At 40.9% G+C, this 15,569-nt stretch overlaps 2 protein-coding genes across 7 annotated transcripts; one reads left to right on the top strand and one right to left on the bottom strand.

The window, feature by feature from the left end:
• Positions 1-621: 621 nt before the first annotated feature.
• LOC115736339 (alpha-1,3-arabinosyltransferase XAT2-like) lies at positions 622-2,580 on the top strand. 2 transcript variants are annotated; one of them, XM_048275116.1, is made up of 3 exons: positions 622-940; positions 1,055-1,162; positions 1,322-2,580. In XM_048275116.1, exons 1-3 carry the CDS (start codon positions 760-762, stop codon positions 2,476-2,478), a joined length of 1,446 nt encoding a protein of 481 aa, XP_048131073.1. In that variant the 5' UTR covers positions 622-759; the 3' UTR covers positions 2,479-2,580. The 2 variants fall into 2 exon arrangements, with proteins under 2 accessions (XP_048131073.1, XP_030523893.1); XM_030668033.2 differs by having other exon boundaries at positions 625-945.
• Positions 2,581-4,137: 1,557 nt separating this feature from the next.
• LOC115736977 (1,4-alpha-glucan-branching enzyme 3, chloroplastic/amyloplastic) lies at positions 4,138-14,913 on the bottom strand. Of its 5 annotated transcripts, XR_004014961.2 has the most exons (22): positions 14,514-14,912; positions 13,999-14,070; positions 13,408-13,472; positions 12,526-13,203; positions 11,487-11,659; positions 11,321-11,410; positions 11,070-11,145; positions 10,344-10,451; positions 9,533-9,623; positions 9,235-9,336; positions 8,993-9,095; positions 8,578-8,715; positions 8,383-8,454; positions 8,161-8,265; positions 7,312-7,389; positions 7,133-7,240; positions 6,690-6,770; positions 5,876-5,980; positions 5,590-5,675; positions 5,452-5,506; positions 4,522-4,769; positions 4,138-4,368 (listed from the first exon to the last, which is right to left on the bottom strand). XR_004014961.2 is itself a non-coding variant. In XM_030668904.2 (21 exons), the coding sequence occupies exons 1-21, from the start codon at positions 14,819-14,821 to the stop codon at positions 4,737-4,739; spliced, it is 2,727 nt and encodes a 908-aa protein (XP_030524764.1). In that variant the 5' UTR covers positions 14,822-14,912; the 3' UTR covers positions 4,138-4,736. The 5 variants fall into 5 exon arrangements, 2 of the variants coding, with proteins under 2 accessions (XP_030524764.1, XP_030524775.1); XR_007197548.1 differs by lacking the exon at positions 7,133-7,240 and having other exon boundaries at positions 14,514-14,913; XR_007197547.1 differs by lacking the exon at positions 13,999-14,070 and having other exon boundaries at positions 14,514-14,913.
• Positions 14,914-15,569: the final 656 nt, after the last annotated feature.

Genomic DNA, 15,569 nt, shown 5'->3' with positions numbered 1-15,569 from the left:
CCACAGAATTGAATTAGGTTCATGAATCTAAGAAAGAGTGAGGATTCTTTTTTTTTTTTTTTTTGGTAAAAGTGAGGATTCTTGATCTCTCTCAATTCGAAAAATCCAGGATTTTAAGAGGTAATGAAGTTAACGAGCCATAGAGTAACAAAGTAACAAAACTGCCTAGATAGAAGATCTTCCCTTCACTGGAAATGCTCTATGTTAGGATTAGATGCACAATCACAATAAAATAAAGAGTACAATGCAAAAAGAATCGAGACACGAAGGTCTGTCTAGGTTTACCCTTAAATTATGGCTATATCCAACAGTGAATTTCACTATAGATAGTAACTCTCACATTTTTATTATAACTCTCAATTACAAGAGAAATAGATTATATCTAAGATTAGCTATTTATGGGCCGAAGCCCAAGTTACCAAATAAATACGGATTCAAACTATAAAAGCCATGTGACGTTCAGGGGGCACTACTCTTGAGACCCAGCTGGGGCGGCTTCCCTGGCTTTTCTATTGATAATATGAACCACATCTCAACACTCTAGCAATTATATCCGAGCAAGGACGAAAGTCGGCTTAGCGATTGGTCTCCTTGGGAGACTTGACAAGTAAAAAACTACGATACTCCAGCTAACGCTTCTCCATCATGCCCAGGAAGTCTTACGAAATTAATTAAATGTACCAATTAGACCGAGCTACCTAGTTGCAGATGAAGATGCACGCAAGAATGTTTAGGAAAGATTGAGACCCCTCAACCATAATGAATTGCTCATTTCAGGTTTTAGTCTATAAAAATTTGCAGACTTGGCCGTGTGCTTCAGTTCGACAGATTATGGGCAAGGAGTTGAAGTGCCCGGTGCTCGGAGCACCATGGACGGCATGTTTGCTTATCGCGATTTCTCTAAGTATCGCGCTTCTCATGTTGGAGAACACGCCATCCTATCACGTAGCTTCGCTTCCTAGTTAGACTTCACCTGGACTTCTTTTTCCCGCCGTATATCATGTTGTGCACTGATCATCGATAGATAACACCTAACCCATAGTATAAATTTCAGGGAGGAATCAGATTCCAAATTGGAGGGGCGCTAGTGATGCCGGAGAGGTCGGTGAAGTCGCTGGAGAGGGGGACGCTCTCAAGGATCTACTAAGAAGGCTAGTAAGAGGTTACATTTTCAGCTTCTGCATTTCTGTGCTTACTAAGAAGACTAGCAATGGAGTCAAACAGCAGTTTCAGAAGCAAAAGACTGCATGTTCGACCTTTGCTTGCTTGGCTATTTGTCCTAGTTTAGCTTACAGTACATTGAGGTCTCTCTCTAATGCAGGAGAAGAGAGATACCAGCTTGAGGTTGGAGGGTTCACATGCCACTTTGACCTAGACGCCGAAATGTGTCTCTCGGCTAAACCCGTTAGGATCTCGAATGGCGGTTTGACTGTTCATGTGCCGTCCGATGGATCTGGGTTCACGCGCTCAGTTCGACCCTACGCGAGAATAGGAGACGAACTGGCCATGAAACTGACCACTCCGGTCCAAATACTTCACAGGGACATGGCTAATTTACCAGCTTGCAATTTCACGCACAGCATCCCAGCGGTGATCTTCTCAACAGGTGTTACGGGAAACGCCTACCACGAGCTCAGCGAAATCATCATTCCCTTGTTCCTTGCCTGCCGGCACTTCCGATCGCAGCTGAAGTTCGTCGCTACTGATTACAATGAATGGTGGATTCGGAAATACTCGACGGTTTTGAACCGCTTATCTGATTACGAGGCTCTAGATTTATCCGATGGGGGTGTTCACTGCTTTCCAGCGGCAGTTGTGGGACTTAGGTACCACGGCAATTTAGCTTTGAACGCCAGCAACGTCCCCTTAGGCCACTCCATGCCTGAATTCAGGCAATTCCTCAGAGAATCTTACAATTTGAAGACCAAGAACGTGCACGAGATTGATAAGCTACATAAGCCGGTCCTGATCCTCATTTCCAGGACCAACTCGAGAAAAATTCTGAACGAGGATGCCATCGTGGAACTGGCGCAGGAGTTGGGCTTTCAAGTAGTGACGGCAGGGCCTAGTATGATGTCGAACCTAGAGCTGTTTGCAAAGATGGTCAGTTCGTGCAGCGTCTTCATCGGAGTCCACGGCGCAGGTCTCACCAACGAGATCTTTTTGCCGGACGGCGCAGTGGTAATTCAGGTGGTTCTTCTAGGACTAGAGTGGGGTTCGACCAACTATTACGGAAGTCCGGCTACCGCAATGGGTCTGCAATATCTGGAGTACAAGATAGAGCCCCAGGAGAGCTCTCTCGCCGAAGTATACGGGCTCGATCATCCGGTGATTGTCGACCCTTTATCGGTCTTTGCCAAGGGGTACATGGCAGTGAGGGCTGTGTATGTCGATGGCCAGGATGTGAAGATCAACTTGGATAGATTTAAGGCCACACTGGAGGAAGCAATGAGACTGGTTGGACACTCCACGACTTAGGGATGAGTTCACCGTCATTACATAACAGGAGGCGACACTGTTGGCTTGGCTTTCTGTCATCTGTTTCTGGATATGCATCTGAACTTTTATACATTATTGCAGTAAAATTCTATTGCTTTGTGTGCTAAAAAAGGGAACCATTTTCGGTATTGGTTTGTTGCAAATGAGGTTTGCGAATCGCAAGTATTGTTGATAAGTAAAATGTGACCGGTTAATTATTTGCTAGGTGATCTCTCGATAAGTTGAAAATACTTATTTTAATTATCAATATTTAGATGATCGATTCGAAATCGCCCCTCATTCGCATAAAATTACCGGCTTTCATTTGCATTAGTTACCCACTGTTCTAAGTTACTAACTCCATTCTCATAAATTAACATTATTTTGTTTATCGAAGCCATCAATCCAGCTAAAACTTCCTTAAAAAATGGAAAAAACACCCTAGTGAGAGCCGTCGAAGTCCTTAATTGAATAAGCAGAGAGGCTAGATGCCAGATAAATGCCGGAGATTTTTGAAAAGGAATGAGACAAGATGACATCCTGGTCTTTGCATTTCTGTTAAGTTTAAGCGTTGAGCGTGGCTAATTGAATCGACAGGGAACAAGAACCAAAATGTGCCCCACGTCGCGAAAGCTCGACCATTGTTTTCTCGTCATAGCTGCACTTCTAGTCCCTGTCATGCGAGTCCATTTCTCTAGTTATATTTGACGAGTATCTCCACCAGATGAATTTTATGCTTCTAATGGACATGACTCTGATAATTCGAATTTCAGCCTTTGAAGGGACAAATGAAGCACCAAATTGGAGGCGCAGAACGAATGGCAGAAAGATTGACGGCGTAGATTTGACAGATCTTCCAAGAAGACTACCAGGTTTCACGCTACTCGGACCAAAACTCTGACATGATCTGGCCCCTGCCACTTGTGATTGGATCAAATATTAGGTGCTCCTTGAGCAGCCACGTCATCTCTGTGCCAGACCACAGAAAATTTGACATGTGTCATTGTGTGGGGGGGGGGGGGTTGGGCGGCGAGGGTGTCGCTTTTCAATTTTCCCAGATTTTCTCTCCTCACTCACCTATTCTTTTGGCTAAATACCCCTCACCTTCCATCTTCAACACCGCCCAGGAGGCCGCGCGCACCTACGATGCCACCGCCTGCGATCTCGGCGGCTCAACCCGTGGCTCCCTCGCCATCAGCTGCAGATTGGTGCGAGGCTGCCTCAGCCGCGACTCTACTATGGTGATTTTATTGAAGACGGGAAGATCGAATGGAGGGTTTTATTTTATTATTATTATTTTTTTGGTTGAAAGGAGGGGAGGGGAGGGGTGTTTAGGGAAAAGAAAAGTGGGGCGAAAAGAGAGATTCTGAAAATTTGAAAAGCAAACCCACATGACATGTGTCAAATTTTTTATGATCTGGCTTAGAGATGACGTGGCTACTCCAGGAGCTCCTAATATTTTCTCCTTGGGAGAAGTGAGGATCTTAAATGGCAGATCGTGTGGCCCACCTTTCACATACCATCCAACAAATCTTGGACTAGTGAGCCACCATTAGATCGGGTGGATTCGCAGGAGATGGATCCCACCAGCTCAATCAAATCACCATGCCCCTAATACTCACATAGAGACGCAATCCCTTACAGCATTGAGGACGACCTAAAAAAATGATCTCATGCGCCTTTTGGATGGTCCACTAATTACAATACAAACTTCCTGTTGAATCAATTTTTATCTTTGACAATACGGTTGTGTAAAAGGCAATGGACATACATCATCAAATGGAGAAGCCAAAAAGAAGACGATGGATGGGCATGATCTTTGCTTGCCTCTCACCCATTTCGAATTCCGGCGTCCTGTCAGAGAAGTTTAGACCAACCACAAACGTTCCTCTCCAGGACACCAAACGGGAGCAAGTGCTTTAGGATTCTGAAAGATCAGCCCTGATACAACTCTGATTTATATTGATTCCACGTGCGGTGAGAGCTGAAACTTTCACTACTCCAGGCAGCTAAGGGTGAATAGACTGAAATTCCACCTAATACCTCAATTGGAATTAATTTTTCTGTCACAGAAAAATGCTCCAGCAACTAGCATTGATTTATGCTAGTCAAAAGGGCAAGTAATCTTTTGGAGCTGACATGCCAAGCAGTGTTTTCTCTCGTTCGCTTCTTGCGTTTCAAAATTAGCTCTGCAAAATATAATTTCTTTGTCCTCTCCAGCCTCCAAATGAAGTCTCCTTGAGAAAGTTAAATAACATTCAAATCCTCAAGATCCGTTTCAATTTGTACACCTGCAGAAATGTGATAAGCTACTCAGCACATATCTTAAATGAAATGGAGAATTTTTCTTTGCTTGACGAAAGAAAATTATGATCATTATAGCCTCCTATATCCTCAAGCGAGTCACAGCAGGGCAAAAGATGGAACATGGTCATCACTTCCGAACTTTCTCAGTATTAAATGCGACTACCAACCTTGCCAGTAGAAAGTCATTGTATATATCACAATTGTGAAAAAGGAAATCAACATTCTTAAATGAATCCTCAATGCTTAACTTAAAAACTTGAAGACTTAGAACAGGAAAATCATACATTCTTATGAGAATGGTTGAGCGATACTGAGAGTACAATTTCAACAACGAGAAAGCATGCAAAACTGCTTCTACTGGACTTGAATAGGAAAGAAATTTCCATCTACTTAAAATCTATAACCAAAAATTGAGCAAGTCAGATGCTGAAAAGTCAGCTTCTCTTAAGTGAGAGACATTTTTTGTCAACCAGTACCAAGTTCATTTTCAAAAGCATCAACTTACTGTTGTCCATCTGGTTCCAAGAAAGATTGGCCCAACAGTATAATGTTTGGTTGCGCCAACATCTGAAAACATTCTATAGCATAGCCACACACACAAGCACACGCCCAGGCAGAGAGAGAGAGAGAGAGAGATGCCAATAACAGTCCAGTCCATTCACACACCTGGGCAGTCCTACTTGGTAGAGCCACTTCCAAGCAATTCCGTAAGCCATCAGCTCTACAGAGTTAAGGATCATGAGTTGGAGGAGAAGGATCGCAGAACTCAATAAGTAGGCAATGCACTGGAAAAGAGAATATTACCGTCGGCTAATGGTTCTCTGGAGATACTGGCTTTCCTCTATAACCCCTTGTCCTCCATAGTCCTTTTCATCTGTATTTAGTATCGCCTGGCCATCATGTGAACACCATTCAAAAAACATGAGCTACGTGGTATCTGCATGCACTCACATATTCAAAGATTGCATTTGTGGGATCTGCATGCAGGCCTCATATTCTCATGCCAAGCACTTCCAAGCTGTACTGGAGCTACGTGCTACGGAAAAATCCCTATATCTAGATTTGTTCTGGATATGAAGCATTCACTTACTTGGTACTCTCCAGCCTCTTCCACGCCTATCACATATCTTTCATAGGAAGCAGTTGGATGAAAGTTAAATATGAAGAGAAGAGGACCTCGTATAAAAGATATCACCTGCAAATCACAAACCACACCTAACAATAAGCGTGTCACATGGTTTCAGAGTACTTTCAGAAGGGAGATCAATCTTGTTGCTTGTTGCACAAACTGTAATAACAATATTATATGATACTTATGAGGTTCGGTGATAGCTCCTTGAAGATGGCTTTCAGAAGTGCATGTACTTATGTCCTAATGGGAGCTTCCATTCTCAATCACATACCACTAGGAACCAACAAATCTGAACGCATGCCTGCACACTAGAGAGAGTGTTTGTGTGTGTGTGTGTGTGTGTGAGAGAGAGAGAGAGAGATAGAGAGAGGACCCCTTCATAGTGGACCAACATAGACTTGTCCGTCCATTGACATTAAAGAAGATGACTCACTAGCATATTCAAAATTCTTTTAGGTTTCTGTATTCATCTGTTGACTTCTGTCACACCAACCTTTCAGCTAATCACTCAGATCTTACTTGCCCAACATTGAAGCTCAAGTGGTTATGCATGCTCAAAAATGCAAAGAATACAGGCAAACCCCAACCCACCCAAAGAAAAAAAGCTGCTCATAGATCCAAAAATCTGGAACTGGTTTCAATAAAGCATGCTGCCGATAGCGTGCACACACAAAGGTACATAAGCCAGAAGATCCATAGACCCATTACCAAGCTCCCATCACAAAGAAACATTAATGCTGACATAACAAGTAACAACTAATAATCTTCATACCATGCTGGAGTCATTCACATGATGGATATTTGGAAAACTTCTAGAAAGCACCCTCTCATTCTCGTCCAACATCATCATGTCCTACAAAGAAGAAAAAAAAATTGCAAAATTTCGCCCTTAGCATATTGCACAAAGTTCAATTGCAATTGTTTGCACATAAATTATAAGCGCACGCCAATGATATACTCCCATTTCAAGAGCAGAATAAATGCAGTAGCATCAAAGAACCGAAGGTTGCTTACTGAACTGCAAAAGTTATTTTCGACAGAGAGAGGTAAAAGGTCAAGTGGAACTTGCTCAGAACATCAGACTTTTCAACAAAAGGAAGGAACAGTTCATGTATGCAGATGTAGGGCAGAAAGATCTTCCTATACTAGGGATAAAATGCTATTGAAATCCTCTTCATCTCTGGTTCATAAGTAAGTTATTGTCAGCACCCATACCTTGTCAAAGGAAAATAGATTTTGATACACTCCAGTCCCCAACAGATCCCAACGCCGGTTGGCCAGAGAATAGGTGAAGTTGTTGCTTGGCATAGGAAATTCGACCCTCTAACAGTATAAAAGATTTATTATTCATATGATATGAGGTCCTACAGACAGGTCGAGGGAAGCATCCTTACCTCCGGATGACCAAATTCATTACCCATGAAGTTGAGGAAAGCATGGCCACATATTGTGAACGTTATTAGTCGGATCATCTGACTCAAGAAAAGAGGATAAAATTTAGATAAACTACACCAGTTTTAAAAACCGAAAGAGTGAGTTTAAAGTAATTACTGGTTAGCAACAATGATAAATAAATCGAAATCAAACGTGATGTCAACAACAACGACAATGATCAATCGCCTTAGTGATCTCATAACCAAAGAACATATGTCATTGCTTCGACTTTCAAGGCTTACAAAGTCTTTGATCCTTCTCAAGGCATCATAGATACAGTCCCAAAATCTAGCACCTATCCCCATCTTGCACAGTAAACTTCAACATAAACATGCCAAATATGAGGGCTAAAAGATTATTACAGAAGCACCCACAACTCTAACTTGACGCCGCTACAAACCACGCAAAGGAATAGAAACACTCAAAGTCATTAGATAACTTGTTGTGTACAGAAAATCCAGTCGCTAAAGTAGGAGATGTGATGTCCCAAGGAGCTCAGCAGTCAAAAATACAACAAAAGATTGAAGGTACCGAGCTTAAGTTTGTTCATCAAACCAATCCTTCATGAGGTATTGCAAATGGTATCTCAATATATTTACTCCAAAATCATTGGGATGTGAAATGAATTTCAATGCAGCACAGATAAAGAGAAGATAGTTATAACTTCTTTGCAATGGCTACCATTAACGGTATATCAGTTACAACAACTTTGCAATGGCTACCTTAACGAGATATCAGAGAGAAAAATAACACAGGCGGTAAAAGAAGAGCGAAACACTAACTAGATCTTTAAGGAGAACTTCACCTACCTTGTGCAATGAACAGCCTCGAAGCAGTAGATCTTTTGAGCCAGAAGAATGCTCCCTGATTTTACCAAAAAGTATCTCAGCAAATGACTGTCCTCCAGATATGGACTGAAGGGTCACAATGACGACATTAAACAAGCAAGAAATGAAATAATTAGTGAGGACAATGAAGATGACGATCTAGAAATATGACAGAAGCTTCTACGCAATAAAAAAATCAGTTACCTGATTGTGGTTTTCCGCATAAATAAGCATCTTATCAGCGTAGCGTTGGTTACCAATTAGTGTGTTGACAATCTGCAGTAATATTTCAAGTCAGCTTGAATACTGCAGAGGTGCATTGAAGATTTCTAAGTACAATTAGGACGAATAATATTCTATTGCGGAGTAATTATAATCTCACTAATCACAGAAGATGACCTTACTCATGCTCCACTCGTGATCTGGAGTATTTTCTAGTAAAGACAGCCACATCTCTGATACAGCTAAATTGACATGGTAATCAAATCCCAATCCACCCTGAGAAGTTGGCTCACACAGGCCTGGATAAGATGTCGCCTGTACATAGGGTCCAAAGACATTAATTGATGACTGTAAAAATTTACTTGACAACAATTCTATCTGCAAGATGCTTTTAATCACTTGTGACTCCAAGGGCATCATGCTAAAAAAATTGTCATGGGAAAAATTTTCTTCCTTTACTTATGACTTATGAGTCACCAACTATTCTGTTACTTCCATTTAAAGTGAAAGAAGCCGACTAATTGAGATTCTATGCATATATTGAAACTCTAATCGGCCACTTGACTGGGAGAACTTCAGACTTGAGACTCACATCTTCAGCAATTGTTACTATATTTGGATGAAGGGCATGGAGTATTTCATTTGCCAAAATGAGGTACATCAATGCATCCCTGTCCACATATTGGTTGCAGTACCTGCAACAGATGAATTGCCAACTAAGTTCCTCAGAAATCACGAGAGCAAACCAAACAGAGAATCCTTTCACAGGGATCTACACTGCATTCAAGACCACAAGTGTGGATGATGGAAAAACTCTAGCTGAGATGATCTTACTCTTCAAAGTCTCCGGTAAAAGAGGCAAAACCATTGTGCGTGTACATCATTGATGAGAGAGAATGGAAGTGGAAACCGTCCACATGATACTCAACAACCCACCTGCCAAAACACCATCTATGAGCCATGCAACATTATTAACTTGAGTACATGCCCAAAGAAACACCGCATCACAGGTCGCCAAACATCAACCCAAAAAAGCACAGCTGCCCCTTTAGGTAGACGGGGAGTCTGAAGGTCATAAGTCCATTGATCCCACAGATTAGAAAGAAAAATATCAGCTGTATCGTACATTTACCAATTTAGATTAGATAGAAGGAAATGCAGGACATCAGGGTCTCCATATCTGAACATTCGGGTACCCCAGTATTTGTGTTGTCCTCGCTTACCTACACAAGCAAGCAGTTTTTCATATAACAGACATAGCTACTTGATCAGATTGGTATCCACCATCTTCATGTAACCATCAGATGATTTTCCACATAACAGATGGAATACAGAAGCCATGACACAACAGCATCAAAGCCAATGGCAAAAATTAATTAAAACCCATATGCAGTTACAGCTCCTGAATGCACCAAATTATTAAGTGCCAAGGTTAAGGACAGTTCAGGAAACTTTGAAAGGGAATATTTAGATGTTAGCCATTACACTCAAATACTGCATCGGAAAGTAATTTCAGCCGAGCCACAGCATTCAACAGAGAAAGGTGACTGGAATAAGACAAGAGCAACAGAATGAAAAGTGAAAATAAATTGAAAAAATTATTACGTTGATCAATATATGTGTGTGTGTGAATCAGATAAAATGTGAACCAAGTATAGAAGATCAATAGCTTGAGCATATCATGCCGTTACATCTTCACAAAAACAAGAAGCATTATATTTTCAAGCAGAGGTTCATTACACATTCAGAGGCAACCCTCCATCATCATTTTTAGTGCGAAAATGGTGGTTCAAAATAATCAAAGACTGGAACTAAAGCATCATCAATCCTGAACAAATTCAATTGAGAAAACAATTTCGGGACCATGATAAAAGAAAAACAAGGATATACATAAACAAGTTCCTCCTGGAAATTGGGGACAAAAGCCTCTAACAAGCTTGTACCTGTATGAAAGTAACAGTCGTTTGATCCATCAAATAGTGAGAGACCGACCATCTCATCTGCAGCTGAATAGGAATGGACAATATCTAAAAAGACCAACAATCCAAGACCTGTGATAAGAAATAGATAATAAGGAACACTAATTGACAAGCATGACCTCATTTAAGGGTATAGGCATGGAACAGAGAGAGGTGGCTTTAGGATGTAAGTGGACCGTGATGCCCAACCAAACTGCTCAACAAGAAAATATCTTGAGCACAACATGAATTGCAATACGAGGTATATTAACTATATACTTCCTTTCTTGATGATCAAAAACAATTTAGCAGTAGACGCTTGATACAATGTTCTAAGAATGTCTCATGGAAAACTTGAATAGAACTGTGTCTGACTATTTTTGACAATTACTTAATTCTTTACAAACCGGTAAAAACCTGGCTCATGAATGTACTTTGCTTTTTTTGCTCTTAGGCTCACCATGTAATTGGAAAGGGTAACACTAATTTCACCAAAGTATTGAGATCAGGGCGTCATAACAGTAAATGCCAGCTATTTTCCTTTTTGAGTAACATACATTGAATTATATAGCGCATTAGAATTCAACGCAATCAAGACACGTGTGAAAGTGGTTCGCATGTATGGTCCAAACGTCACAGATTTTTTTACTAGCCTCTCCTAATTAAGAAATTAATTCGTAACAAGTCATTTGTAAGTCCTAGAGAAAATACCATGTGCTTCATCAACCAAGTGCTTGAAGTCATCAGGAGTACCAAATCGGCTGCTCACGGCATAAAAATTTGTCACCTGCATTGCCGATTGATGCTAGAAAACATCACATATATCTCGCACCCAATGCAGCAATTGTACTTAAGCTATGAACGATTAGCAAAATTTTTATCTAGAAGGGATAGAGAACTCAGCCCTATCTAAAAGATGGCGTTATAGGTTAGAAAGAGAGGGTTAATTTTTTGTAACTCACTCTATAACCGACGGTATAATAATCCTTGTGCTCAACTACCCCAATCAATTGTATTGCATTATAACCAGCATCCTTGATATGAGGAAGAACCTACAGTGTAGGAAAGTAATGGTTAGGATGTTACAACATCCCTGAATCAGAATAGAAGGTACATTTAGGGCGCAACCTTCTCACTGAATTCATTAAAGGAAGATACTTTTGCCTTGGATCCACTAATTCCAATGTGGCCTTCATATATACGCAGAGACAGTGGCACCTTCGGGCTAGGGTTTTTCCATTTGTAGGCACATTCAGGTGGTGGTTCCCAGTGAATAGCAAAAGCTTGCTTTCCTTCTGCATCTGTCATTGACTATTTAACATCATACAGAATCTCTGTGACGCCATATCAATGTATCTATAAATTGCAAACGCGAGTTTCTTAGAATACTCGCACACCCACGCAAATAGAATTAAACAGAAATGATCAGAAGTACACCATTGTCACGAACCAGGCAAATATGCGCCAAAAACACTACTGGCTTATGTTGAAAATAGAGGGGAGCTTCTGAACTTGCAATAAACTTTTCATTCCTACGGCATACTTCCAGTTAATTGGACTTTTAAGCATCCGATTCCCACCAAAAGTCTGTACAAGAGCTTATAGTAGTTGATTTGATTTGACAGCACCCTCTCGAACAGATTGTTTTGACATTTAACTACAATAACCACTAGAGGGCATTCTCTTAAAGTTGCAGAAACCTATCAGAATTTGTAGATTAATCACATCTAACAAGATATTGGATATTAGCTAAATCTTTATTAGAAAAACTAGAGGAGCTCCAATTGAAGATAAGACTAGGAGAAACCTATTAAGTTGGTTCGGATATGTAAAACAACAGATTTTAGATGCTTCAGTCAAAATATGTCACACTACAGTGGAAAATGCAGGGCAAAAGGGGGAGGAGAAGGCCTAAAAAAGATAAATTGGATACTTTGATTTAAAATCAGACATTCAATATAACAAAGATTTAGTCCAGGATAGAGCACGATTGTCGAAAGATCCATTTAGATGACTCCCCTTAGTGAGGAAAGGCTTGGTGGTGGTGGTTGTTGAAACAAAATACTTGACATTCTAGTTCACGCCACAATAACAGAACACAAAAACTATTGTTTGGATGGAAGATGAGGCAAGTTGACTAATGCTGATAGTTGAAAAGCAAGTATACCTGGCTGTACATAGGTAGCCCAAGCAGGAACTCGTTCCAATGGCCCGCTGGGAGTATTAAAGTAAACCCTATATTTGCTTCCATGAGGAATACCAGGAGTATACTTTTTTAGCCATGCTTTCCTCCCTTTACGCGTCTCCAACCAATATGCTATCGGTGGCATCTTAGCTTTAAAATTTTCCCAGGAAACAGGATCACCCGCTATGTTATAGATGTCATAAGTTTTATCATTGTCAATAACGTCAAATGGAGGTCGGCTGCCAGGTGGATCGTCCTTATGCTCTTCTTTGAAAGCTCTATATCTCGTCTCAGCATCCGGTATTTCCCCCAATTCCTCTATCGATTGAGGCCCATTTGGCCCAAATAACTGCTCATATAACTTTGCTGGTAATTCAAATCGATTTTTCACAAAACGATCCTCTCCAGGTTCCCAGTATTCATCATTTGCTTTCTTGAAAATCTCTTCTATTGTAAGACCGCTGTCACCTTTGTCATAGTCGTCTACATAGTTATACTGCTGAAAGTAAAGCTCATCAGGCTTTTCTCCTTCCCTTAGCTTATCTTCAAGAATGATAAACCAATAACCATAGTCATCGTGGCCAAAGTGACCTTCTCTAGCACAATTTTCAGTAGGTGACCAGCCATTGAAGTCACCAACAAGGGCACAATAGCGAGCACCTAGAGTTAACACGCCACAAGTGAAAGGTGACACAAAGATAAGATAATTGCTAGAGCAAGAGGGAGAAAAAGAGATGGACAAGTCTGTGCCCCAAAAAGTTGGCAAATCCAGATACAGAGCATGTCGACAAATATTTCAATATAACAAAGTCCAGTTCAACAAATAGATTGAAACTATAATCAGACTTGAGTGTTATGTCAAACCTGGAGCCCATTCCATATAATCTACCCGATGTTCCACATGACGATGCATACCCAATATCTCAAATCTGAAGTTAAAAGAATTGTTAAGATCTAGAGAAATGAAATTTCACTCAAATTCAGCCACCAAATAAATAAGCCAGCCAATCAAAAAGAGAAAAACATTAAGCTATCATATGAGAGCGAAAGTACATAGGAACCATTGTATTTTTCTGAATGGATTCTCCAATGAACATGTGAGTTGATTTCCTTTGCTAGAAAAGAAAAATGGGAAACCTTAATCAAATAAAAGCATGCTATTGCAACCCATGTGATTTGGTGAAACCGCATAATTGCTAGCAAAACACTATGAATTGTGTGCCCTCCGTGACTGAATTCATTGAACAGCCTCAAGAAAAAAGACCTTGCGTCTCTCGTCAAACTGATATAGTGCCAGAGCCCATAAGAATAGGTAAAAGAACATGATAAAAGGAAGAAGATTGACAACGTATGCAATAGCTAGTCGAAAAGATCTTTTCTTTACACATCGGAGACACAGTTCAGTATATGAAGCAAGAAAGTAAGCAAACTTAAATATAGCAAGGTAACACTAACCCAGAGGCCATTTCCTTAAGATTGAGGTGACGATTGAAAATCTCATCCTTGAGGTCCTTCAGTGCTTTATGCCTGAAAAAATACGGTGACAATAAACAAAATGAAGAACAATTTCCAGATGCACCAAGGAAAGAACCGGCAATCAATTCTCGGGAGAATCTATTCTCCACCTTCATTTCACACTAACCAGCATACCCACAAAAAGCAACGCACAAACTGCTTCAGTTAAAAGGCCGCAAAACCTCGAGCTAGTCACTTATGCAACAGTAACATCAAACGTCATCGGCGATGTAATGTCCCAGGCCAAATTAATGTATGCTGTACTCACGATATAGCTTCAATCCGTCGCTAACTCTTCTTCGGGTTTTGAAGCTCCGCAAAAACATGATTAGTAGCCCAGTGACACCGCATTGCAAGAAACGTTTACCTATATACTTCCTCGGTAACATAACGGACGAAATGGATCACACTCCTGCTTCTACTCGAACTCACTTGGGATATCCAAACTCACTTACCTCTCGCGAAGGAACTGAGCGAAGCCTTTGTGGGAGATGCCCGACTTGGTGAGGAATCCCGTCGGATCAATCCCTCTCTCCGCGTCGCTCGCGCTTTGCCTCTTCTTCGGTCGTTGCTGCGGTTGCTTCGAGCTAGGGGACGAGGAAGAGGAAGAGGAAGAGGACGAGGACGACGAAGCTTTGAGCTCGAGCTTGGTTCGGTTGCTGAAGTTGATGGACTGGTGAGGGGCGAGTGGAGATTGGAAGTGAGGAGAGGTGAGATTCGGAGAGAGATGGAGGAATTTGAATTGGAGAGAGAGCGAAGACATGCTTTGGATGGGGGTGAAGAAATGGAAGTCCCCCGACGCGGGAAGGGTTTTAGATAAGAGGAAGGTCGCTCCCTCCTTCCCTACGCTTGCTGAGTCGGGGTTTATGTGTTGGAGTTGAATCGGCGGGCGGGTTTTTCGCGGTAGGGTCGGGCCCAACTTACAAATGGGCGGGCCGGATTGAGGATGAGCGGATCGGGCCTTCCAACCCAGCGGGTCTGATTATACTTTCATAGAAAACTGTTTTTTTTTCTTAAATTTCCTACCTAAATTCTATATACTTTTCAATTTCATTAAGAAGTTTGAAGTCCAACGGAGATCGACGAACATTTTAAGCAGAAAAATAATAAGCAAAGTGAATTCAGACATGTTCAAATATTGTTCCCAAGCTTGGCTATTGACATCGTCTTATTACCGATCGAAGGTAAACGACAATCATCGAACCTCACAGGATCGATTTCTTTGCTTTATCATTTTTTCTGTTCATAACCATATTTTGATAAAGTAATATAAAAATTAAGTATGATTGCCAATGAATTTACCAATTGATGATTTTTATCAATTCCGAAATCACGATTTTATGATAGGATTAAATAATAAAGTATTTCAATCTGTATAAGTTAAGCCTGTAAAATAGTTTGCCCTAAGCTAGAGAATAAAGATCTGTTATTAGGTCGTAACGAACTGGCCTTGAATGAGTGAACCATGCTCAATTCTCGATAAACATACTAATTGAGAATTTCAAATCTTG

This window comes from Rhodamnia argentea, chromosome 2 (genome assembly GCF_020921035.1).
Source record: "Rhodamnia argentea isolate NSW1041297 chromosome 2, ASM2092103v1, whole genome shotgun sequence".
Lineage (NCBI taxonomy): Eukaryota > Viridiplantae > Streptophyta > Magnoliopsida > Myrtales > Myrtaceae > Rhodamnia > Rhodamnia argentea.
This window is presented reverse-complemented; position numbering and strand designations above follow the sequence as displayed.